The sequence below is a fragment of the Pelophylax lessonae genome (assembly GCF_965119305.1).
Source record: "Pelophylax lessonae genome assembly, chromosome: 3".
In the NCBI taxonomy this organism is placed as follows: Eukaryota; Metazoa; Chordata; class Amphibia; order Anura; family Ranidae; genus Pelophylax; species Pelophylax lessonae.
In genome coordinates this window covers 228,312,359-228,337,075 of record NC_138770.1, presented here as the reverse complement: position 1 = coordinate 228,337,075, position 24,717 = coordinate 228,312,359, and the positions used below count along the sequence as shown (strand labels likewise).

General features: G+C 45.9%; 1 protein-coding gene across 1 annotated transcript in view; it reads right to left on the bottom strand.

Annotated features, from left to right (window-relative positions):
* ATR (ATR checkpoint kinase) overlaps positions 1-24,717 on the bottom strand; it is a 345,838-nt gene that overhangs the window by 303,576 nt on the left and 17,545 nt on the right. Inside the window, exons 3-6 of the mRNA XM_082249535.1 lie at positions 24,399-24,548; positions 7,146-8,029; positions 6,176-6,363; positions 8-235 (exon numbers count right to left, since the gene is read on the bottom strand). Of these exons, the coding sequence (XP_082105661.1) occupies positions 8-235; positions 6,176-6,363; positions 7,146-8,029; positions 24,399-24,548 (1,450 nt within the window). The remainder of the gene's footprint in view (positions 1-7; positions 236-6,175; positions 6,364-7,145; positions 8,030-24,398; positions 24,549-24,717) is intronic.

Here is a 24,717-nt window from a genome sequence, read left to right as displayed (position 1 = left end):
TACTTACTTGAAAGAATCAGGCTCAGAAACATGAGCTGTGCAAAGAGCAGCAACACGCAGCACTACTGCAATGCCTTCTAAAGAACAGACCACATTGTCTTCAGACACATTGTCTCCTTCCAACGCATGCAACAAAGACAAAAATTGACGATTTATAGAATTCCACAATGCAATCTTGGACCTCGCATCCACTGTAAGTCTCCTATTAGAAGCAGAAAAGCCCACATGTACTACACTGTTAGAAGTATAAAAAGCATTACTATAAAGAAAAATGGATTTTTGTAAAATCTTACCGTAAAATCCTTTTCTCTTAGCTCATCGACAGACGTAGTCCTCGGTGATACACCACCTTCGGGTTATGTTACCTCCGCAGGAGCAGGACTAGACAGGAAATTAAAAAGCTCTGGCCACACCCTAGGGGCAGTCCCAGAGGGTATATCCTCTCTCTCTCTGCCTCAGCAAATCAGTTATGTGAAAAAGCAGTGCTTAGAGAATTTAACCCAACCCAACTCCAAAACAGAGGGGCGGGGACTACGTCTGTCGATGAGCTAAGAGAAAAGGATTTTACGGTAAGATTTTACAAAAATCCATTTTTCTCTAGCGCTCATCGACAGACGTAGTCCTCGGTGATACACCACCTTCGGGACGTCCCAGAGCAGTATCACGACTGAGGGGTGGGAAAATGGAAATCAAATCCCAATCTAGAAGGCCCAACCGGTGCCAACTAGAAGTTTACAATGCTCATCCTTAATGATGAGACTCAACAAAAAAATTTTTCAAACAGAAAAAAACCCTCGAGGTAGACCACCGGTCTCCTCAAATTGCGGCCTGCAAAACCTTGCGGCCAAATGAGGCATCCGCCGATGCCGTCACATCAATTTTATAGAATTTAGTAAAGGTATGTACCGACGACCAAGTGGCCGCCTTACATACCTGGACCACTGACGCCTGATGGCGAAAGGCCCAGGAAGTACTGAGCGCTCGAGTGGAGTGCGCCCTAACAGGGAACGGAGGACTCTGACCCTTAATAGAATAAGCCTGTACCACCGTTTGTCTAATCCATTTGGCAATGGTCGCGGCAGATGCAGGCAAACCCTTTCTGGGGCCATCCGTGATCACAAAAAGTGAATCCGTCTTACGGAATGATTCCGTAGCTTTCAGGTATACCCTGATTGCCCGAACCACATCCAAGGAATGCAACGCATGTTCCCGATGATGCTTGGGCTGAGGACACAAGGAAGGTAGTACAATATCTTCATTCAGATGAAAATCTGAAACCACCTTAGGAAGAAAAGATGGCTTAGGATGAAGTACTACCTTATCCCTATGAATGACTAGGTATGGAGACTGGCATGATAATGCAGCCAGTTCTGACACCCTGCGAGCAGAAGTAATAGCCACCAAGAAGACCACCTTCTGGGATAAAGTAAGCAAGGGAATCTCCCTGATGTTTTCAAAGGGAGGTTTCTGTAGAACCAAATTAAGATCCCAGGGCGGTAAGGGCGCGCGGACTGGAGGAGCCAGGTGCCGCACCCCCTGGATGAAATTCCGCACCAAGGATTTGGTAGCTAAAGGTTTCTGAAAGAAGATTGCTAATGCTGAAACTTGACCCTTGATGGTGCTCAAGGCTAGCTTCTGCTCAACCCCTTGTTGCAAAAAGGCCAATATTCGAGACACCGAATAGGTACGTGGAGGAAATCCTAAAGATTCGCACCACGCAATATAAGTCTTCCATGTGTGATAATAGACTTTGCTGGAAGTCGCTTTCCTTGCTTTAATAAGGGTAGGAATGACAGAAGTAGACAAACCTCTGTCCTTCAATACTTGGGTCTCAATGGCCAGGCCATTAAAACCAGCGACTGTAAAGCACGAAGGTAAATAGGTCCTTGATGTAAGTGTCTGGGAAACTAGACCAATAACAATTACTGGTCTAAATGCTGACCCTATCAGAGAAAAGATAGTGCGGGACTCCGCTTCTATCTTTCGATCCACCGGATCCTTAAAGGACGAAGTGTCCTCCACTGGAATAACCGTGGCTTTATTCAGCCTGGAAATAGGCGGATCCACGACTGGTGGTACCGTCCATTTCTTAATGATGGATTCCTCAAACGGATAGCGTCTAGCAATACGCTTGGAAATAGTAAAGGTACGTTTAGAATGTTCCCATTCTCCTTTAATCTGATTTCCAAAACATTTAGGTACAGGAAAAGCCTTCGCCGTCTTGATGGGCTTATTAGTCCCAAAAGGCCTCTCTGTTTCAGTTGCCTCTGCCGGTAAAGCCTCAAGTTTTAAGGTTTCTTGCACTGCCACAACTAGTGCGTCCACCAATGCTTCTTCCTGAATTATAGCAGGAGAAGAAGCGTCCTCTTCACTGTCTGAGGGGGCTTTACCTGGGATAGCAGCCCTTGCAGAGGAACCTGCAACTGCAGTGACCATCTCTGAATCAGAGTCAGAGGTGTCAGATAGTATAGGGGTAGGCGGGGGTCGCTTCCTTGACCCCCGTCCCTGACAGGCCGCCTCCACCCGAGCCACCATAGACTCCAAAATTGCTGTAAATGACTCTATACTCTGTACACCGGCGGGTCCCGAGGCCCCCTCGAGGGAAACAGGTGGGGGAATCTGTGTGGCAGGGTCCATAATAACTCCAGTTACTTCCTGGATGATATAATTCAAAGTAAAGAAAAAACTTTTTTTTTTTTTTTTTTTGACCCTCAGCGCCACAAAAAACCCCTTAGTGTTACCTGCTAGGGATCCCTATCGATCGAGAGAGAGAGAGATAGACCCCCAGGCTCACCACTTGATGTTCAGAGTTGAACTGCAACAGCTTACAGCGCTGTCTTAGACAAACAGGAAGTCTTTTGGCTGGCTGCCCAGGAAGAAAGGAGGCGGCTCCGCCCCTCTGTACGCCTTCCGGCGCCTCCCCCAAGCTCCACGAGGTGTAGAATCACCTAAAACATGGCCGCCCCCATGCTGGAGACACGAGGCTACGCCAAAATGGCGGCTCGTGCGATCCAGCAAAAAAAATGGCGGCGGCCTGTGCTGACTAGCGGTGTGCTGCAGGCACACAACACTCTCTCTGCCTGGGGATCTGGCGTGTTTGGCGGTACCGGCCCTGGCGGACCGCATGGCCGTTCGGGAGGCCTGCTATTAGCTGGAGATCTGACTTGGAAGGCAGTCTACATGTCCATGGCTTCTGACTGGTAGGTAGCTTATACTTAACCCATAAGATTCCCAGAATGCCACAGATTACATCTTTAAAACATGTATACAATAGATTGTTAGCTCCCAAACCAAGCCTCCTGGCTTTTGCACACATAAAATCACACTCAAAGTAGGAGGATTTGTGACATGTTATAGGATAGAAAGAAACTCTTTCTTACCATACAGAGAGGGGCCCGCGTTCACCACAAAACCCGTCAGGGAAAACAGGGGGAACATACTACTCACCATACCGGAACCAGGCGGGCACCAACTCCTGACAGTACCCCTCTCCACCGGGGCGGGAGGGCTGTCGACCGATACAGACGCCGTGACTCATGGTCTTTGGCGTTTCAGCGAGACGTTTAACTCGCGGGTTCAGTCCTTTAATGGGACTTTGTCGCGGCCGACTCAGCGCGGAGCTATGGCCTGCACGCGCTCGTAGGCTGAACTGGGGTGACCACCGGATCTCAACATCCAGCCCGTCGCCCAGTTCAGCTTTCTTGCTTGAAGATCTCACAGGAACACTGGAGAAAAAAAGCTGTCCAAAAATCCTTTTAGAAAAAAATTTCTTGCCAGGACCTAAGATCCCAGCAAGGTATCTAGGTTCTTACTCCTAACTAGACAGAAAATAACTGATTTGCTGAGGCAGAGAGAGAGAGGATATACCCTCTGGGACTGCCCCTAGGGTGTGGCCAGAGCTTTTTAATTTCCTGTCTAGTCCTGCTCCTGCGGAGGTAACATAACCCGAAGGTGGTGTATCACCGAGGACTACGTCTGTCGATGAGCGCTAGAGAAAATTATTTATACTTTGTGTACTTATATACCAAGCATGTGAAAATAACTGCTCAAAAAAATTAAAGGAACACTTTGAAAACATCAGATCTCAATGGGGAAAAATATCATGCTGGATATCTATACTGATATGGACTGGGTAATGTGTTAGGAACTATAGGATGCCACATCGTTTTAAGGAAATGAAAACAATCAACCCACAGAGGGCTGAATTCAAAGACACCCTGAAAATCGAAGTGAAAAAATGTCCATTCATTGCAGAAACTCAAAATGGTACTCAGTAGTTTGTATGGCCCCACCTGCTTGTATGCATGCCTGACAACATCGGGGCATTCTCCTAATAAGGCATCAGATGGTCTCCTGGGCTATTTTCTCCCGGATCTGGACCAGGGCATCACTGAGCTCCTGAACAGACTGAGGTGCAATATGGCAACGTTCGATGGACCGAAACAATGTCCCAGAGGTGTTTTGTTGGATTTAGGTCAGGCGTGCGTGGGGGCCATTCAATGGTATCAATTACTTCATCCTCCAGGAACTGGCTGCATACTCATGCCACATGAGGCCGGGCATTGTCGTGCACCAGGAGGAACCCAGGATCCACTGCACCAGCATGGGGTCTGTCAATGGGTCCAATGATTTAATCTAATACCTAATGGCAGTTAGGGTGCTATGGTCTACTCTAGCCTATAGAGATCTGCGCCTCCCTCCATGGATATGCCTCCCCAGACCATCACTGACCCATCAGCAAACCGGTCATGCTGAATGATGTTACAGGCAGCATAACGTTCTCCACGGCTTCTCCAGACCCTTTCACGTCTGTCACATGTGCTCAGGGTGAACCTGCTCTCATCTGTGAAAAGCACAGGGCACCACTGGCAGACCTGTCAATTCTGGTGTTCAACGGTAAATGCCAATCGAGCTCCACGGTGCCGGGCAGTGAGCACAGGGCCCACTAGGGGACGTCAGGTGCTTAGGCCACCCTCATGAAGTCGGTTTCTGATTGTTTGGCTAGAGTCATTAACACCAGTGGCCTGCTGGAGGTTATTTTGTAGGGCTCTGGCAGTTCTCATCCTGTTCCTACTTGCACAAAGGAGAAGATACCGGTTCTGTTAATGGGTTAAGAACCTTCTACAGCCCTGTCCAGCTCTCCTAGACTAACTGCCTGTCTCCTGAAATATTCTCCATGCTCTTGAGACTGTGCTGGGAGACACAGCCAACCTTCTGGCAATGGCACATATTCATGTGCCATCCAGGGGGAGTTCGACTGCCTGTGCAAACTTTCATAGGGTCCAGGTATCGCCTCATGCTACCAGTAGTGACACTGACCCTAGCCAAATGCAAAAACTAGTGAAAAACAGTCAGAAAAGAGGAGTAGTGAAAAAGTCGTCAGTGGCCTCTACCGGTAAAACCACGCTTGTTTTGGAGGTCATCTCATTGTTGCCCATCTAGTGAACCTGTTAATTTCATTAACATCAAAGCAGCTAAAACCGATTAACAACCCCCTCTGCTACTTAACTAGATCAATATCCCAGGAGTTTAATTTACTTGATGCTCTGATTCAAAAGTGTTACTTTCATTTTTTTTGAGCAGTGTATATGATACAAGCATGACATTCGGAGCATTTATACAATAAACATTGGATTTTTCTAAATTGCTACAGTAAAAAGTTAAAGCTTGCTATTTTCTTCAGCATGGGTTTCTTAAACACAGGGAAAATAGCTTCAGAGATCAGCTTATGTTCCATTTGCTACAATGATGACAATAATAGGGACGGTGTTAGCTGCAGTGAATCTCCAGACTTAGGACCAGTGTGACACTGCAAGTAATAAACCAAGATTTTCAAGAGATTGGGCTTCTGTAAAATCCACAAAGTTTCACAATGCGCTAGCAGGGAAAAAAAAAAAAAAAAAAAAGCTAAACATTTTCTAGCTCTTAGGGCACCAAGCTAAAAATTAGCTCAATCGGTCTATAGAGTTATAGCCCAGAGATGAAAAAAAAATGCCCCTCTGCTTTAGGCTGGTGCTCAGCTCTTTAAAGGCAGGACATATATACCAGAGGTTGGCCGTGTCCCTCAATGATTACTAAGATAAACTACATTTACTTCCTAAGATGACAACAACCACCACATTTTTATCTAGCAAAACACAAATTAAACCACAAATAGAACTATAAAGGGAATCACCCTGCAGACGGCGTTTGTTTCTTCCGAGCCTTTGCTGTTAAACTTAAACGTGGCCGTTTCTCCTGAATTTCATCACTGCTGCTGCTACCATATTCAGAATCTGTATTTGTGATTTGCACCTCCTGTTTCAGTTGTAAAACTTCCAGGCCTTCTTTTCTCAGCACAGCATACAGTGAAGGGATCAAATACTAGGTAAGATGGACAAAGGCATTACACACTCTGTAAAGACTTTCTACAATATTTCCATTTTTTTCATAAACATATGAATGCAACAGCCTTAACGAAATCACTGCACCATGATTGTGCTTTACTGCTTTTCACTCTCCTTGTGATTACATCAAGCTACTCCATTTGGCTTATCTTGTACTATAAACCACATATTAACACATTATGACAGACAGACATCTCTTTCAAAGGAAGCCCTCTAATACAGCGCTGTCAGTGCAGGGGGAGGGGGTTCCATCTTCTCCCAACCTTCCTTCTGGGTTTTGCAGCTTGAATGGCGAGGCCGCAATGATGTCACTTCCATACATGCATAGGGAAGTCTAAATTTCATCATAGCACACAGCGGATGCTGTGCATGTACTCAGTTGCGCATGCAGGTCTCAGTGTATATTACCACTGACAGGCAGCGGGAACCATTTGTGACAGAAGAGACCACTAGGGTCTCTTCTGTCATAAAAGCCATGCTTGGCACCAGCGTTTAAACAAAATGTAGGTAAATGCAACTTTAACCAATGATGCTGACTGCACTCTCGAACATAAAAATAACCACTAGATAGATCATCAACATGCCCTTAAAAAAGCAAAACTAAAAAAGAAAATCAACTAGCATGCAATGTTTTAATAATAACTCTACGCAAACGTAGACTACAGAATTCTCCTAAATCAGACAAGTCATGGTGCAAACAGAGATTTCAATTCACAGTAATTTTATTTTTTTCACAGGAAATGATGTACCCTGACTCACCATATGTTGGTTCTGAATGCCAAGAATGTCCACGAAAGCTTTACAGATGCAGCAAACCTGCTGATTCCGGACCTCCTTAGCAGATTCATAGCCCAGAGGAACAACAGATAAGAAATAGTAAACCATATGACAAAACGCTTCTTTTAAAACATTGGACTGAACATCTTTCAGTATTCCACCATCAAACAAGGCTGCCAGCTTTGCCAGTAACATATTAAGATAGACAGGTCCTATGCCTGCGTAGGACTCAGGCTCCATTGAGAATAGCACTTTCACCAACTTTAATATTGGAGTCTCAAAAAGCAACTGCTCTTCCAAATCCATATCTTTTACACATGCCAACATGCCAAAAAACACAGTGAAGAAAAAATGTGCAGGCTGTTCTGGTGGTCCTCCCAGAATGATAAGCTCTCTTAGGAAATTCAGTGCCAGTCTCTTAAGCTGCATTCCTCCATAGTCTAGCAAAGAGCATCCTATTCCCCACAGTATAAGGTTCTGCCTTTGAAAATAAAAAGCAGAGATATCATGGTCATCGTCAGCCAGGACCATTAACAATGTGGTCTCCAAAGACTCCACTTGCTGAATGTGCTGCACCTGAAAGGGTGCTGCTCTTAGGTTAAACTGGTTTTCCATTGAGCTGCACAAGAACCTGCATATTGTAACTGGCCAGTCCACAGACCTTTCTAAGCTTATTTCATTCAGGTTAATTAGATCTTCTAAGAGATTTAACAAATCCTTGCTAAGGATGCCAAAAAGAACAGGGCTTTTATTCTTGAAAAGGAAGAGTAAAGAGTGGATGACTCCAGAAATTTTTTTGTGTAAAGCTTCACAGCTTGGTGTGGCAGCAATGCGGAGTAGTCTGGTGATTATCCAATTACTGAATCCTAATGAAAAAAAAAAAAGCATCAGGCAAGTTATTTAAAAAAACAAAAAAAAAAAAATCAACTACTATAATTACTATTAAAGACCAGGATTTAAAAAAAAATAAGTACATTGAATTTTCTTTATTTAAATCAGATTTTTTTGATTTTTATCAAATTTATTTTAATAAAATGCATTCAGAAGAAAAATCTATCTTCTTGGAAAACAAAAATATATCTAAAAAGGTAGTTTTCTTTTTAACATACATTCATAATTTTGATTATTCGGCATGAAATGGAACTTCATTATGTAGCATAAAGCTGTATATTCTGCAATATTTACATTTTTGGTAAACTCATTTAATGAGTCCAAGCTCTGCAAGCTGAGATAACATACACTGCATTGAAGAGGCATTCACACAATTTCACAGTAACTATGAGATAAAACAAAGTTCAGGAATATTCCTCTATCCCACTGTTTTACAAATCTATGTACACTACAAACTGTATGATTGCTTGAAAAGAAATGCATCTGTGCCAGGCTCTAAGTGTGAGGAGGAAGGGCAAACAGTAAAAATGAAAGTAAAATCTAAGCAGCTTATAAACCGTGTGATCTTTGTGATCTTTCTGCACATAGCTTGAAGTGCTTTGTTCCTCCCTTAAGGAGCAAAATAGCAGCAGGCCGTAAAAGGGACCCACAGTTTGGGAAATTTTTAATGAAGTGCCTGGTGGCCCGATTGAAATATCATGAGAAGACGTGCTGTGATTAAAGGTTCATGTTGGAAGTTTTTTTTTTATGTGGACCCAGTTCAAGTTCTTTTGTTTGTTTTTTCAAAGATATTTTGTGTATGCACTTCAGTTACTAAACATTGATGTTTAACCAAATACAAGAAAATGTAATATGTTGTTTTACTAATTAAATTATTTAATAATTATGTTTTAATTATTATTTTAAGAATTTGAGATGTCCTCCAATTATATGTGAATAATCTATTAACCTAAAATTGGTTCAGATATAACGCTGTTTTACTAACCTGACAGCTTATTATTCCAAATAGGAAACTTTGATTTTGTTTGCAAATTTTAAAGATTCTCACTACCAGCAAGAATGAGTCTTTACATATAAAGAGAACCTGTCATTTCAGATCCATCATGGCAGTGCCTGTTAGCTGGCATCCACTCACATGCTGCCGCTATGCCCGTCACCTTCTTTTGTCACGGCCGCATCACCAGCCGTTCCATAAAGTGATTGTAGTCTAGTTTAAAAAAAAAATAACAAACATGTTATACTTACCTCCTCCGTGCAGTTGGTTTTGCACAGAGCAGCCCGGATCCTCCTCTTCCCAGGTCCCTCAATGCTGCTCCTGACCCATCCCTCCCATCGAGTGCATTAAGATAAAAAGCCTTCTGGCTTTACAACTCCTTTAAAATGACTGGTACTGTCGGTGAATGAGCAGCTGGTCAGAGGAGAGATGACAGCTCTTTAAAAATTATGATTTAAATCGAGTGGATTTAAATCAAGCCTTTTTACTAGTGATTTAAATCATGATTTAAACTGTGGATTTAAATCGACTTGATTTAAAGTGATTATAAATTCTTGTCTTTTTTTCCTATAAAAATAAACATGTTATACTTACCTGCTCTGTTGCAGTGGAGTTGCACAGAGCAGTCCAGATCCTCCTTCTTTCCGGGTTCCTCTTCTGTGATCCAGACCCCTCCCTCCTGTTCAGTGACCCACAGCAAGCAGCTTGTTGTGGAGGCACCCGAGCTAAGCCTTGTTCCCCCTCTCTCCTGATTAGCTAGCTGACTTTGACAGCAGCGGCAGCCAATGGCTCAGCTGCTGTCTCTCAGCCAATCAGGAGGGAGAATCTCGAAAGGCTGAGACACTCGTGGACATTGCTGGACAGAGAGGGACCTCAGGTAAGTATTGGGGGGGGCTGCTTCATGCAGACGGCTTATCATCTTAATGCATAGAATGCATCAAGATAGAAAAAAAACCTTCTACTATGTATAACTTAGGAGACAATCTCTCAGTGCTAGAAAATTAAAAAAATGTTCTTCACTTGTATACTTGAATTTCTACAGGAACGTAATATGCCATGTTTACCTTGTTATTTAGTTATTTTAACCTCTGTTTGAATTATATATTGTTCATGAGGCTGTATGTACTTCTACTTTTTGAATATTCAATAAAAATGTTTTTGAAAAAAAAAAAAAAAGAAAAATAACCATTTATGTCACAATTTGCTAAATCTTTGTCTGATTAAGTCCCTCCAGTGTGCAGCCGTCAAGCCTCTCAGCCGGGGTGTTCCATTTTTCATAAGTTATAAACAATAAAAAATTTGACTTAAAAAAAAAAAAAAAAAGAAAAAAAGAAAAAAAAAAAACCTTCTGACTTTACAACCCCTTTAAATTGAATCCACCCTGTTAAAGCCCAAATGAGACTGCGAGGTAAGAGCCCCCCCCCCCAAAAAAAAAAATCTTACAGTGGCACCTGGCATTACACTTGCAGTCTTCAAGCACCGAAGTAAATAAAACTATTAACCACTTGACCTGTGGAAGATCTACCCCCCTTTATAACCAGGTCATTTTTTGCAATACAGCACTGCATTATTTTAAATGACAATTGCCCAATTATGCAACGCTGTAACAAAAAAAAAAATGGATTTTTGTAAGATCTTACCGTAAAATCCTTTTCTCTTAGCTCATTGACAGACGTAGTCCTCTTTGATTCATATCAATTGGGTTATGCTGCCCTCTACAGGAGTAGGACTAGGCAGAAAGAAAACGTTCTGGCTCCACCTTAGGGGCAGTCCCAGAGGGTATATCCTCTCTCTCTCTCTCTGCTACAGGATGTCAGTTATGTCACAAAGCAGTGTCAGAGAATTTAACCCAACCCAACTCAAAAGTAGAGGGGCGGGTACTACGTCTGTCAATGAGCTAAGAGAAAAGGATTTTAAGGTAAGATCTTACAAAAATCAATTTTTCTCTGTCGCTCATTGACAGACGTAGTCCTATTTGATTCATATCAATTGGGACGTCCCAAAGCAGTGCCACAAATGAGGGGTGGGATTAACGAAAATCAAAATCCAATCTAGAAGGCCCAACCGGTGCCAACTAGAAGTTTTAAAGGCTCATCAGACAAAAGAGATGAGACTCAACTAAAACTCCAACGGAAAAAAACCCTCGAGGTAGACCACCGGTCTCCTCAAATTGCGGCCTGCAAAACCTTGCGGCCAAAAGAGGCATCCGACGATGCCATCACATCAACTTTATAGAACTTTGCAAAGGTATGCACTGACGACCAAGTAGCCGCCTTGCAAACCTGAAGCACTGACGCCTGATGGCGAAAGGCCCATGACGCACTAAGCGCCCGAGTGGAGTGTGCCTTAACAGGGAACGGGGGCTCCCGACCCTTAATAGAATAAGCCTGTACCACCGTCTGTCTGATCCATTTGGAGATAGTCGCGGCAGATGCAGGCAACCCCTTTTTGGGGCCATCCGGGATCACAAAAAGTGAATCCGTCTTGCGAAACGAGTCCGTCGTTTTCAAGTATACCCTGATTGCCCGAACCACATCCAGGGAGTGTAAAGCAAACTCCCGATGATGGCTGGGCTTAGGACACAGGGAAGGTAATACAATATCCTCATTCAGATGAAATTCTGAAACCACTTTAGGAAGGAAGGATGGATTCGGACGAAGAACCACCTTATTCCTGTGAACCACCAGATATGGGGAACGACAGGATAATGCGGCCAGTTCTGACACCCTGCGTGCAGAAGTGATGGCCACCAAGAAGGCCACCTTCTGGGATAACGTAAGCATTGGGAAATCTCCCTAATATCTTCAAAGGGAGGTTTCTGAAGAACTGACAGCACTAAATTAAGATCCCAGGGCGGTAAAGGTGCGCGCACTGGCAGAGCCAGGTGTCGCACCCCCTGGATGAAATTCCGCACCAAGGAATGAGTAGCTAAAGGCTTCTGAAAGAAGATTGCTAATGCTGAAACCTGACCCTTGATAGTGCTCAAGGCCAGCTTCTGCTCAACTCCCTGTTGCAGAAAAGCCAATATTCGGGTCACCGAATAGGAACGTGGGGGGAACCCAAGGGATTCGCACCACGCGATATAAGACTTCCATGTGCGATGATAAATCTTTCTGGAAGTCGCTTTCCTAGCTTTAATTAGAGTAGGAATAACTGAAGTTGACAACCCCTTGTCCTTCAGCACCTGGGTTTCAATAGCCAGGCCGTTAAAGCCAGCGATTGTAAAGCAGGATGGAAGATTGGTCCCTGAGACAGCAGGTCTTCCCTGAGAGGAAGTCGCCACGGGACGTCCGCTACCAACCTGACCAAGTCGGCGTACCTGACTAGAAAGAAAAAAAAAACTGACATCCTGTAGCAGAGAGAGAGAGGATATACCCTCTGGGACTGCCCCTAAGGTGGAGCCAGAACGTTTTCTTTCTGCCTAGTCCTACTCCTGTAGAGGGCAGCATAACCCAATTGATATGAATCAAAGAGGACTACGTCTGTCAATGAGCGACAGAGAAAAGTCATTTTTTTCAAACAAATAGAGCTCTCTTTTATATTTCAATATTTTTATTGAAAAGATCTGGTAACAACAGAAATAACACTGGAACAAAGGTTGTCATCATATCAAGAGAAGATATGATCAGTAAGAATAAGTAGAATCCAACATCAGAAGAAAAAAGGCATACAACAGGCAAAAAATGGTCTCAGGTTAATCCATAGGTTAAATGTACTATCCATCATCATTAAGAAATAAAATAAAAAGGGATGTAGTCCTGAGCAATAATGGGACAGAGAGTAAATATTTCTGATCGGTAATAAGGGATACAGCTATGTACGATGGAGAGCAGAAGCAAGGGCATGGTATGGGGGGGAATGGGTAGGAGGAAAATAATGTGTAACGTATAGCAGGGAGACCCCCAACACTAATCTCTGAGACTATCGTTGGGCACTCAATTGTATAAGGACCCAAAGACGAGGGAATGTACATTAAATTTAGATAAAGAAAGGGAGTAAAGATGAAGAAAAAAAAGGGGGGGGTGAAGAAATAGAGAAGAAAGAAGAAGGAGGGGGTCAACCCATAGCTCATTGGGGAGCCGCGATATAACAAATCCATGGATTCCATATTTATCAAACTTTTTAGAATTGTTATGAAGTATATGGGTGAGCTTGCCATTAACCATGATCCAGTTAAGTTTACTCTTGATTATTCAAGGGGAATAACCAACTGCTTCCAATGCCTAGCAATTGTGATTGTTGCTGCCAGCAATCTCTAAGTGATCGATTTTACTGACTTCTTGGGTACTATATCAGGCAGTTTGTGAAAAAGAACTGCTTCTGGGGATCTGCGAATGTTCACCCCTGTCAACAAATATAAGGTTAACCACTTCAGTTCCGGAAGGTTTTACCCCCCCCCTTCCTGACCAGGACATTTTTTGCGTTACGGCTATGGCTTAAACTGACAATTTTGCGTTGATGAAATGCTGCACCCAAATAAAACTGATGTCTTTTTCCCCCATAAATAGAGCTTTCTTTTGGTGCTATTTGATCACCTGTGCGTTTTTTTATTTTTTGTGCGATAAACAAAAAAAACATTTTTTACTTTCTGCTATAAAACATACCCAATAAATTAAAAAAAAAAAAAAAATCAAATTTTATCATCAATTGAGGCCAATATGTATTCCGCTACATATTTTTGTTAAAAAAAATCCTACTAGTAAGTTGAGCTTAGATCTGGCAAAGGATGCGATTTGATTGTATCATAATATTTCACTAGAGGGCATTTGCATTGTATCCTTAATGTGTTGCAAGGAATATACTTGATCTCCATTAAGATAGTCGCCAATTCTTAACAGCCCCTTATTAAGCCACCACTGAAATGAGCACGGTACCAGACCAGGCGGAAACTTTGGGTTACAAAAGATGGGAGCCAACGGTGTATGTGGGGACGATAAAGAGTTGCGGTGACATATTCTGTCCCAAACCGCTAAAGAATGTGATAGAGAGGGACATAGTAGAGGAGGGCATAGACAGCTAGGAAGCCACATTAATGATCCTATGGCAAAGGGATGGCAATCTCATTCTTAATTCTATTTTCTTAGATCCTCTTGAAAATTGAGCCTGATTTCTGTTTTGCCTTCGTCCAGGTCTTATGAACATTGGCCAGTTTGGTTGGCTATTGTCCAGCCTAAAGCTAGGTACTGGCTGAAGGAAAAAAACTGACAGATCACTGTACTAAAACTCGCTGTGTTAGTACAGCGATCTCCCCAGATGTGCTATTGTGTCCCCCCCCCCCCCCACCAGGACAGTAGGGATCGACTGATTATCAGCAAGGCTGATATATTGAGGACCGATATGCACGTTCCTCGATATATCGGAATTGGCCCCGGAAGTTACCGATATTGCCAAAATTTTCGTGACGTCATTCTGACTTCTTAGGCTGCCTCCCTCGCCTTGGACAGCCTCGTCTGGAGTCGGGACTAGTCTTGCAGGAGTGTATCACAGCCATACACCCACCTACAGCAGCCCAGTGCCAGCCAGCCACCCACACCCACAGGCCCTGTACTAGCCAGCCAGCCAGCCAATCAACCAAAGGCCCTGTACCAGGCAGCCAGCAGTCCACAGGCCCTGTACCAGCCAGCCACAGGCCCTGTGCCTGCCAGCCAGCCACCCACAGGCCCTGTGAAGTCCAGCCAGCCACCACAGGGTGCCAGCCAGCCAGCCAGCCACCCACCACAGGGTGCCAGCCAGCCAGCCAGCCACCCACCACAGGGTGCCAGCCAGCCAGCCACCCACCACAGGGTGCCAGCCAGCCAGCCACCCACCACAGGGTGCCAGCCAGCCAGCCACCCACCACAGGGTGCCAGCCACCCACCACAGGGTGCCAGCCACCCACCACAGGGTGCCAGCCAGCCACCCACCCCTGGGTGCCAGCCAGCCACCCACCCCTGGGTGCCAGCCAGCCACCACCACAGGGTGCCAGCCAGCCATCACCACAGGGTGCCAACCACAGGGTGCCAGCCAGCCAGCCACCACAGGGTGCCAGCCAGCCAGCCACCCACCCACCACAGAGTGCCAGCCAGCCAGCCACCACAGGGTGCCAGCCAGCCACCCACCACAGGGTGCCAGCCAGCCACCCACCCACCACAGGGTGCCAGCCAGCCACCCACCCACCACAGGGTGCCAGCCAGCCACCCACCCACCACAGGGTGCCAGCCAACCACCCACCTGCCCACCACAGGGTACCAGCCAGTCACCCACCCACCACAGGGTGCCAGCCAGCCACATCAGGGTGCAAGCCAGCAGGCATTAAACAAAAATTTAACATGTTCAGTACCAGATTTGTGTCAAAAATTGTCTATATTTTTCAAAACTTTAAGGGCTCTTTCAGACGGCCGCTCCGCTGTTTTTCTCCGCTGCGGGACTTTTTTTTTTTTTCACGGAGCGGATGACATTTGTGTCATCCGCTCCGTATGCCCGCATATCATCCCATCCGTTTTTTGAACGGATGAAAAAATAGGGTTCTGTTCAGTTCCAAAAAACTGGAACAGAACTGAAAGGAAGAAAATCAGATGTCAGCGGATGGTATTCCGCTGACATCCGCAATGCCATAGACTTACATTATGTCCGTAAATCATCCGCAAAAAAAATAGGATGATTTGCGGACATACGGAGCGCCCGTGTGAAAGGGCCCTTAATGTACAAAATATCGGCCCATACCGATATGTGATGGCCAAAATATCAGTATCGGCAACGAAAAACCGATATCGGTCGATCCCTAGTGTACAGTGCCCTCAGCCATTGGACTGCCCATAGGGTGGTGCACTGTAATAGCCAATCTTACTGGGCAGGTGCAAAGGGCACCATCTTGTGGAAAGAAGCACTCTCAGATTTTTTTTTGTTATCCTGGCATACCAGATAAGAGAAGCAGCACTGTGCATTGTTCATACATACAGAACATACCTCACAACTTCCGCGCTTTCGTGAATGAGAGACATGACAGAGTGGAAGTGACTTGCGGGACGCGTAACGCACCGCAACAAAAAAGTGGGTGTGGCAAAACATTGGAGTGGGAGGGTCTAAGAGACGTGGTTAAACAAAACCTGGGCTTGCTTGTAGCTATAAAATACATTGAGACCGGGGCCTCCATAATTGCTGTTGTGTTTGCCTGTTAGGCCCTGACTTTTCACATGTAGCAATTTGGGATCTTTACTGGGCAGATGCAAAGGGCACCATCTTGTGGAAGGAAGCAGGAAAGCGCACACTGTTTTTCTTGTTAAACAGGCATACAAGACAAGAGAAGTGGTACTTTGCAGACACCGCAGAGTCCATACATACAGAAAAAGAGAAGATACTTAGAATACGGTGCACCCGGGAGACACAACAGTAATGGAAGACTCAGCCCAGCCTTAGTCGATGTCATTAAGACAATGTTCACATGTAGTGATTTGGAATCACGGGCTGGCAGTATCCCCGTGATTCTGCCTGCAATTCCAAATCGCACGGCGATGCTGGCAAAACGCAGCACGTGTGTTTGTGTTCCATTCATTTTTAGTGTCACCAAAACATTGTGTGGTTTTGGATCCTTGTGTGATAAATCGCTCAACAATCACAGCAAAACCACACCACATTTTGGTGTCACTAAAAATGAATAGAACACAAACGTGTTGCGTTTTGCCAGCATTGCCGTGGGTGTGGCGGCAGGCGGAATTACAGGGATATTCTGCCCACAATCCCAAACTGCTACATGTGCACAGTCAGGGCCTAACAGGCTAACACAACAACAATTATAGAAGACTCAGCACCTAGCATCTCAATCAACAAACTTTGCCAGTAGTTCCCACAATCTCAGATACCTAGAAATTCTGCACTGCAGTTTTAGCCTGAGGAGCACACAAGGGAAAGAGGTGCACGCGCACACACACTCCAAAATTTTAAAACTGCGCTTGGAAAATAAATATAATTAAAACCGCAACTAATTAGTGACTCTGCTCTGTTGTGAGATAATTAACACAGAATATATTCAAATATGTAACAAAACAGCCGTGATAATAAAAATAATGTGATGATGATAATAATAATAATAATGTATGCAATGCATAATAGCACATTATGCCATTCATTTTCAGGGAGATTTTTTTGTGGTTTACTACCACTTTAAGCTAAGACCAGTAGTCCTAGCATCGCAAGAAAGGGTCAACAACTTCCTCAGCAGGACTACAATGTAGCAGGCTAGCAGCATACATTTAAATAGGGGTTAATAACCTTCAGGGCAGCATTCAAATGTAGTAGCAGAGCACTCTATACAGCGAAGGGTAAATCTCAGAATGTTCCCACTGTTATGTGAATGTGTAGAAAGCAGAGAGAGAGAGAGAGAGAGAGAGAGAGACTGTTCATTTGTAGGTCTCCTTACTTTTTTTCAGAGCCAATCTTTGTCTGTGCTTATATTCAGAATGGCAGGATTGGCTTTTGTAAGAGATCATTAACCTTACACCCATTTTACACTCTAATGTTGAGACTGAGGTATGCATTGCAAGCATGAAATGAGAGGAAGATAAGAAATGATATTAATGAGAGTTTATAAAAGAAAAGAAGAAAAAAAACTGAACTCCAACTGTTCTAGCAGCCCTGATCTAGAACAGCACACAGAGCGAGACACACCTGGTGGTTGTTGGTGACCTGTCCTCCTGGAGTTAAGGTCCAGACTGCAGCACAGCACAGCAGCACTTCAGAGAAAATTGAGATGCAGGCTCAGCTGAGCTAACAGCATTTAGACTCAGGTAGCTCCTTCCCCAAGTGACAGCCAAAGGCAGAAAGTGGCAGCTCGAAGAGTGGAGGAGCTGATCATATGCGTCAGTGGGCAGGATAGGTGCTGCCTGCTCCCTCACGCTCTGCTCTCAGTGCTGCTGTCCTCCTGGAAGCTTCTGTAACTGGCAGGACAAGTCAAGAAATGTCTCTGGAGTTTCAGTCTGGACTAGAGAGGAGGTGTGGAGGCAGAGCAGACAGATGAGAGCACTGTCAGTCAGAACCTCCCTCACCCCAATCCAAGCCTACAGCCCGGCGGCGCTCCAGGTGGTCAGGTGGAGTAACAGCAGGCAGCAGCATTAAAATAACAATGCATTAGTGCCTAGGGCGGAGCAAAAAAAAAAAAAAAAATGTAACTCCCCCCTCCTTATCCATGTCCCTGATTTTGGGGTATATAATGTCTGTTTCTGCATTCGAGGCCTCCCGTTTCCCCATACGAAGGGCAGAGCTTCAGCTTGTAGACGCTGTAAATCTCCCCTACCACTGCATTTATGGCCAATATGTATTCTGCTACATATGTTTGCAAAAACAAAAAATCACAATAAGAATTAATTGTATTGATTGGTTGGCACAAAAGTGAAAAGGGCCATCCCCCAGACTGTTCCCACAAAAATGGGAGCATGAAATTGTCCAAAATGTCTTGGTATGCTGACGGCTTAAGAGTTCCCTTCACTAGGATCCAGTAGGGGGGCGCAAACAGAAAAATGTAATAGGCATTGCTTTGCGGCAAAAAACGCTGTAAAAAACCTACCGTTAGTTTACCGGTAACGGTCTTTCTTCCGAGCCTTCACGGACAGCCCAACAGTAAGAGATGATAGGCTCCTCCCCACAGGAAACACAATCAATTCCAGGCTTGCTAAAAGGCCCCACCCTTCCCTCTGCCCCTCAGTTGTAATAGAGTATCTTCCACAACCAAATTCGAGGGAAGTGTTCTAATAATTCTATAGGTACTTACCACCTAAGTTTTTCCATAATATTTATACCCTTTTATCAAGGGCGGGTAGGCGGGCCGTCCTGGAAGGCTCGGAAGAAAGACTGTTACCGGTAAACTAATGGTAGGTTTTCTCTCCTCCCCTTCCAGGACAGCCCAACAGTGAGAGGATACTAGAGATCCCCTTAGGCCTACTTTCGGGTGGGACCACTGTCTGTAAAAACCTTTTTGGCCAAGGGCTTAGGTCTTTGTTGAGACAGTACTTCTGCACGGTCACGTTTTAGGACCGTGCCATGTCTAGACCAGGTGGCCGCATTGCTTGTACTCCAGCTTTTTTTGGCCCAGGATGTCTTCAGGGCTTCTTATGGTTCTTGTTTTGCTGGTGCTGAAACACCCAAGTTTGTAATAAGACATGTTTAATGTCTTATCCAATCCACCTAGGGACTGAAGGTTTTGAGGCCCATAGTCCTATTGGTCCAGAATGGAGGATCCATGGATAATTAGAATTATCAAATTTCTTGATCCTCAGTCATTAGGTGAGGATGTGGTTCCTCACGTCCAATCAGTGGAAATTCATTCCCTTACATCCATAGGGTTACCACCTAAGGATGGGAAAGGGTTTACCTCTTGCCACCTGTTAATGAAAGAGGTACCCTAGGCAGATCTAAGGGATCTGGCCTGCCAATAATCCTATATGGGAATAAACACCATAAAGGTTCTTTTCCTAGAAAGATCTTGTAATTCCCCTACACTTCTGGTAGATGTGACAGTTAACATGAAGCTAGTTTTGAGCTACTTGGCAAAAATCATCCACTAGAGTTTGCAAGTAATAACGTATCTAGTTTATCCCAGGATGGGTAGCAGCTTAAATACTGGGGGTTCCACCCCTTAAGCTCTATTTTACTGGTGCGACTTGTTATGCAACTTCCCTGGTCCTGCGACTTTCAGGGCTGTAGCGATTCTGGCAGGCCGGGTGCTTGCGCTTTACTGATGTGCTTTCTAGTCAGAGACTACTACATCACATCCAAAAATGTATTAAACAGCGTATATCCAAGTCACACTGTAAAGTCGCACTACAAATAGCGTGACTCTAGCGTAGTACCCGTGTAAAAGCAAGCTAACACACTAATGTTATGGCTGGCTACATATTATGCAGTTTCCATTGTCAGATTTACATGCAGTGCAAGATGCCTGCCAAACTGCGCACACAGTTTCTAGGTTATTTGTACCCATCTGGAGAGGGAAAGGTAGTATCGCCCTCATGAAACAGGAGGCAGTACAACCACCAGCAGAGATAAAAACTCCCTCCCCTGGCTGTAGTCAGGGAAAAACCTGTTCATCTCCCCAGGTAAGGGGAGGCATGCACCACTGTTGTCTTTTCTTCTTACCCCAGCCCCAGGTTTTTGTAATTCAACTCCTGAGTATATGCAGGGAGGGGTTTTTCCTTGACCCCGAGTCCTTTTTATCAGCCAGTTTAATATCCCAACTGGGAGTTTTTTGCAGAAGAGGGAACCGCCACCAGATCGCTCTTCCTGCTGCTTTCAGGTATTTTTCCATTGTTAAAGGATATGACCTTTAAGGGAATGGTGTATAGATAAAAACTCTAGAAGGGCTTTGGCCTAGTCCTTTGTAGAGTTTATGCTGTGTTGAGGTTTTAGGCAGATTTGGTATCTCTTCAGGCATAAATAGTGGCCTGAAAGAGCCCCAGCATGCTTGTTTTGTTGGTTTTACCTCATCAGGTGCATCTGAGTCCCTGCTCCCTTAACTTACTGAAACAGTTCTGGGAATTGTGAGCGGCTCTCCTCTGGTGATGTCCTATTTTCTTTGCCTTTGTTCTTTTTTCCTTTGGATTGTGCTGAAGGGAGGAGACTTTGGGAAGATGTTATAGTTGCAGAGGTTTCTGTGAGCCACTTAGGGGACTCTGGAAGACAGGATACAAGGCATTATAAAGTATCACTCTTCCTAAAGGTGTTTTAACATGAGGACCATAGAAAGGACATGGATGAGTACGACTAAGGTCGGGGAAAAGGGACTAATTCCAGGCTCTCTTAAGTCGGTAACCAGCAGACTTTAAAGGGAACAATCCAGTGAAGGGTACATTCTTTAGCACTTAGCCTGTTCAGAACTGGGTTTTGCTACCGACTCCTGGTCCAGCCTCTCCTCCTCCAGAGGATGGGCCGTGGAGAGCTTCATTTTTCCCCCAAGCAGATGTCCGAGCTGCGATAGCCTTGGAGTCTGCTTTGCCGCTAGTAAGCGGCCCCGGCATCTCCTCCACGTTCCTTCCGCATGCTACAAATCATGCAGTGCATTGCGCGCATCCTGCCGTTGCGCCGGAAGTTTTGGTCTGAAGACGAAGCTTGAACTGCCCCGCCCGGCAGGAACTTCAAGAAAAACTTCTGTGGAGGAGAGCTGCTGGCGCCGGACAACCAGACCTGGAAACACACCGCAGGTGACCGAGGGCTTGTACGTCTGTGGGCGACCTGTGAGTTGCCAGAGGGGTGGCAGGTAAAGCTCTGCTCGTAGGGTCCCCCGGAGGGAACCCGTGGCCTTCTGCTGAACTTGGCTTACAGGGATACCGTTCGACTCTCAGAGTCTGCAGGTCAGTAAACATAAACGCTTCACTGCTTGTGGGAAGAAACACAATCTAAACTGAGGGACAGAGGGAAGGGTGGGGCCTTTTAACAAGCCTGGAATTGATTGTGTTTCCTGTGGGGAGGAGACTATCATCTCTCACTGTTGGGCCGTCCTGGAAAGGGAGGAGAGAAAATTGCGTGACTTTGAGGTCGCAAAAGTGTGAAAGGGGCATTCAGTAATTAAGGTATAGTGTGCCCCCTTTCAATGCAGAGAGACCAGCGTGCCCCCTTTCAATGCAGTGACCAGCGTGCCCCCTTTCAATGCAGTGACCAGCGTGCGTGCCCCCTTCCAATGCAGTGACCAGCGTGCGTGCCCCCTTCCATGCAGTGACCAGCGTGCGTGCCCCCTTCCATGCAGTGACCAGCGTGCGTGCCCCCTTCCATGCAGTGACCAGCGTGCGTGCCCCCTTCCATGCAGTGACCAGCGTGCGTGCCCCCTTCCATGCAGTGACCAGCGTGCGTGCCCCCTTCCATGCAGTGTCCAGCGTACGTGCCCCCTTCAATGCAGTGACCAGCGTGCCTGCCCCCTTCCATGCAGTGACCAGCGTGCCTGCCCCCTTCCATGCAGTGACCAGCGTGCCTGCCCCCTTCCATGCAGTGACCAGCGTGCCTGCCCCCTTCCATGCAGTGACCAGCGTGCCTGCCCCCTTTCATGCAGTGACCAGCGTGCGGGGTGCCCCCTTCCATGCAGTGACCAGCGTGCGGGGTGCCCCCTTCCATGCAGTGACTAGCGTGCGGGGTGCCCCCTTCCATGCAGTGACTAGCGTGCGGGGTGCCCCCTTCCATGCAGTGACCAGCGTGCGGGGTGCCCCCTTCCATGCAGTGACCAGCGTGCGGGGTGCCCCCTTCCATGCAGTGACCAGCGTGCGGGGTGCCTCTTCCATGCAGTGGCCAGCGTGTGGGGTGCCCCCTTCCATGCAGTGACCAGCGTGCGGGTGCCCCCTTCCATGCAGTGACCAGCGTGCGGGGCGTCCCCTTCCATGCAGTGACCAGCGTGCGGGGTGCCCCCTTCCATGCAGTGACCAGCGTGCGTGCCCCCTTCCATGCAGTGACCAGCGTGCGTGCCCCCTTCCATGCAGTGACCAGCGTGCGTGCCCCCTTCCATGCAGTGTGGCCCCGAGACCAGTGCACTTACCTGGAGCAGCAGCAGAAGGCCGGCGGCTTCTCTTCAGTCTCCCGGCACGTCTCCACGAGTCCTCCCACTCCCGCCGCCTCCTCGGCCAATTGCATGGGGTTTGCCTTGCGGCAAATCAGGAATCAGGTATTAGACTCGCTCCCTGATTGGCTAGGAGGAGGATCCGTTTTCATTCGCTATTGTCACACAATGGGTGGGCTCGGGGCGCACTGCTCTGCGCCCCCCGGGTTCACCCTTTACTGAAGCCTATTAGAGCCTTTGGCTCTAATCAGGGGATTAGAAAAAAAAAAAAAAACCCCCATTGAACTCCATGCGTCCGGCGCCCCGCATGCAGATTAGGGGGCGGATGCATGGATGGGGGGGGCGACGCCCCTGCTCCCCCAACGCACCGGCCGCCACTGCTGGGATCAAGAGGTCAAGCCCAACCCCACACCATAATCCCCCCTCCACCAAATGATTTGGACCAGTGCACAAACAAGGACCATAAAGACATGAATGAGCGAGTTTGGGGTTGAGGAACTTGACTGGTTTGCACAGAGTCCTGACCTCAACCCGATAGAACACCTTTGGGATGAATTAGACCCTTTTCTCATGGAGCAGATCCGCTCGGCAGGCTTTGCCAACTCAGCTGGGGATTGCTCCACTGATCCCCCCTGAGCAGGCTGATGACAGGTCGGTCTCCACCCACTGTGCGGAAACGGACCTGTCAGAGTCTAGCTCTCCTCTAAGGGGAGATCGTATGGAAACGGACAGCATGTCAGTTTCCATCCGATCCGACCCGCTGGACGGATGGCGAACGTATCGTCATCAGTTTGTTTTTCATCTTATCGGATGCCAGACACACACATCTCCGTTGACATCCACCTCCCCATGAAGGAGAATGGGTGGCTCGATCAGGTCCGCCTGGAAAACGGACAGGCAGACCTGATCAGTCTGATCATGTGAAAGGGGCCTTAAAGCGGAGACTACGAGCCAGGCCTTCTCATCCACATCAATGCCTGAACTCACAAATGCGCTTCTGGAAGAATGGTCAACCATTCCCATAGACACTCTCCTAAACCTTGCGGAGAGCCTTCCCAGAAGAGTTGAAGCTGTTACAGCTGCAAAGAGTGGGCCAACTCAATATTGAACCCTATGGACTAAGACTGGGATGCCACTAAAGTTCATGTGCGTGTAAAGGCAGGCATCCCAATACTAGTGTATATTTAAAAATTCATTAGTTCTGATGTACTGACGACCTTTCTCATTTTCTTTAGGCCCTTAAAATGCCAAGACAGTACAAATACACCCCAAATAACTCCTTTTTGGAATGTAGACAGTCTGAGGCATTTAGCAAGAGGCATGGCAAGTTTTTTTTTTTAATTGTCACAATTTAAATTTTGGCATAATATTTTTGTAAATGATATATGTTTTTTGTTTTCACATGCTGTCACCAGTGCAGTACAGAAGCATCATATGACTGGTGTGGCGGTGATCAGGGACACTGTGTGCCCTAACCTGGAACATGCTGGAAGGTGTACATGCAATTGACCCAACCTTCCCCTACCAGCTGCCCGCAGTAAAAGTATTGTGGGCAGCAAGTGGTTAAGATATTCTGAGATTCCCATAGTCAGATCCCTTATGGGGTAGAAGGTGGGGGGCCCGTGTAGGGGGCCTTTCAACATTTCAATTTTAACACAAACCCAGCTTTTAAATTCCTCAGATTAGTAATGCCTGTATGTAGTCATAGCAAAGAACTGCATACAGGAAAAACATGATTCTTAAAACAATGTAAACAGTACTTCTAAAATACTAAGCTGACTGAATACACATTTATTTAGTAAGCCTACCATTAGAATTTCTTATAGTCAGATTAGTGTCTTACCAATACAGTTGCGATCAGCTTCTTCATTTTGAGCACTATTCATGGAACTGACAAACATACGTGGAGATGATTTCATGATGTGTTGAATAAAGTCCAGCAACATTACAGAACTTGGCTGAGACTCAATATTTTTGGATAACTCCACGGCCACTGTAAATGCAACATCACAGTTAGTTATCAATTCCAGTCATACATAGTAAGTCTGGTTGAAAAAAGACAAGTCCATCCAGTTCAAACAAATAAAAGGGAAAAAATACACAAGCCTATACCCACAGTTAATCTAAAGGTAGGCAAAAAAAAAAAAAAAAAAAACTAGCAA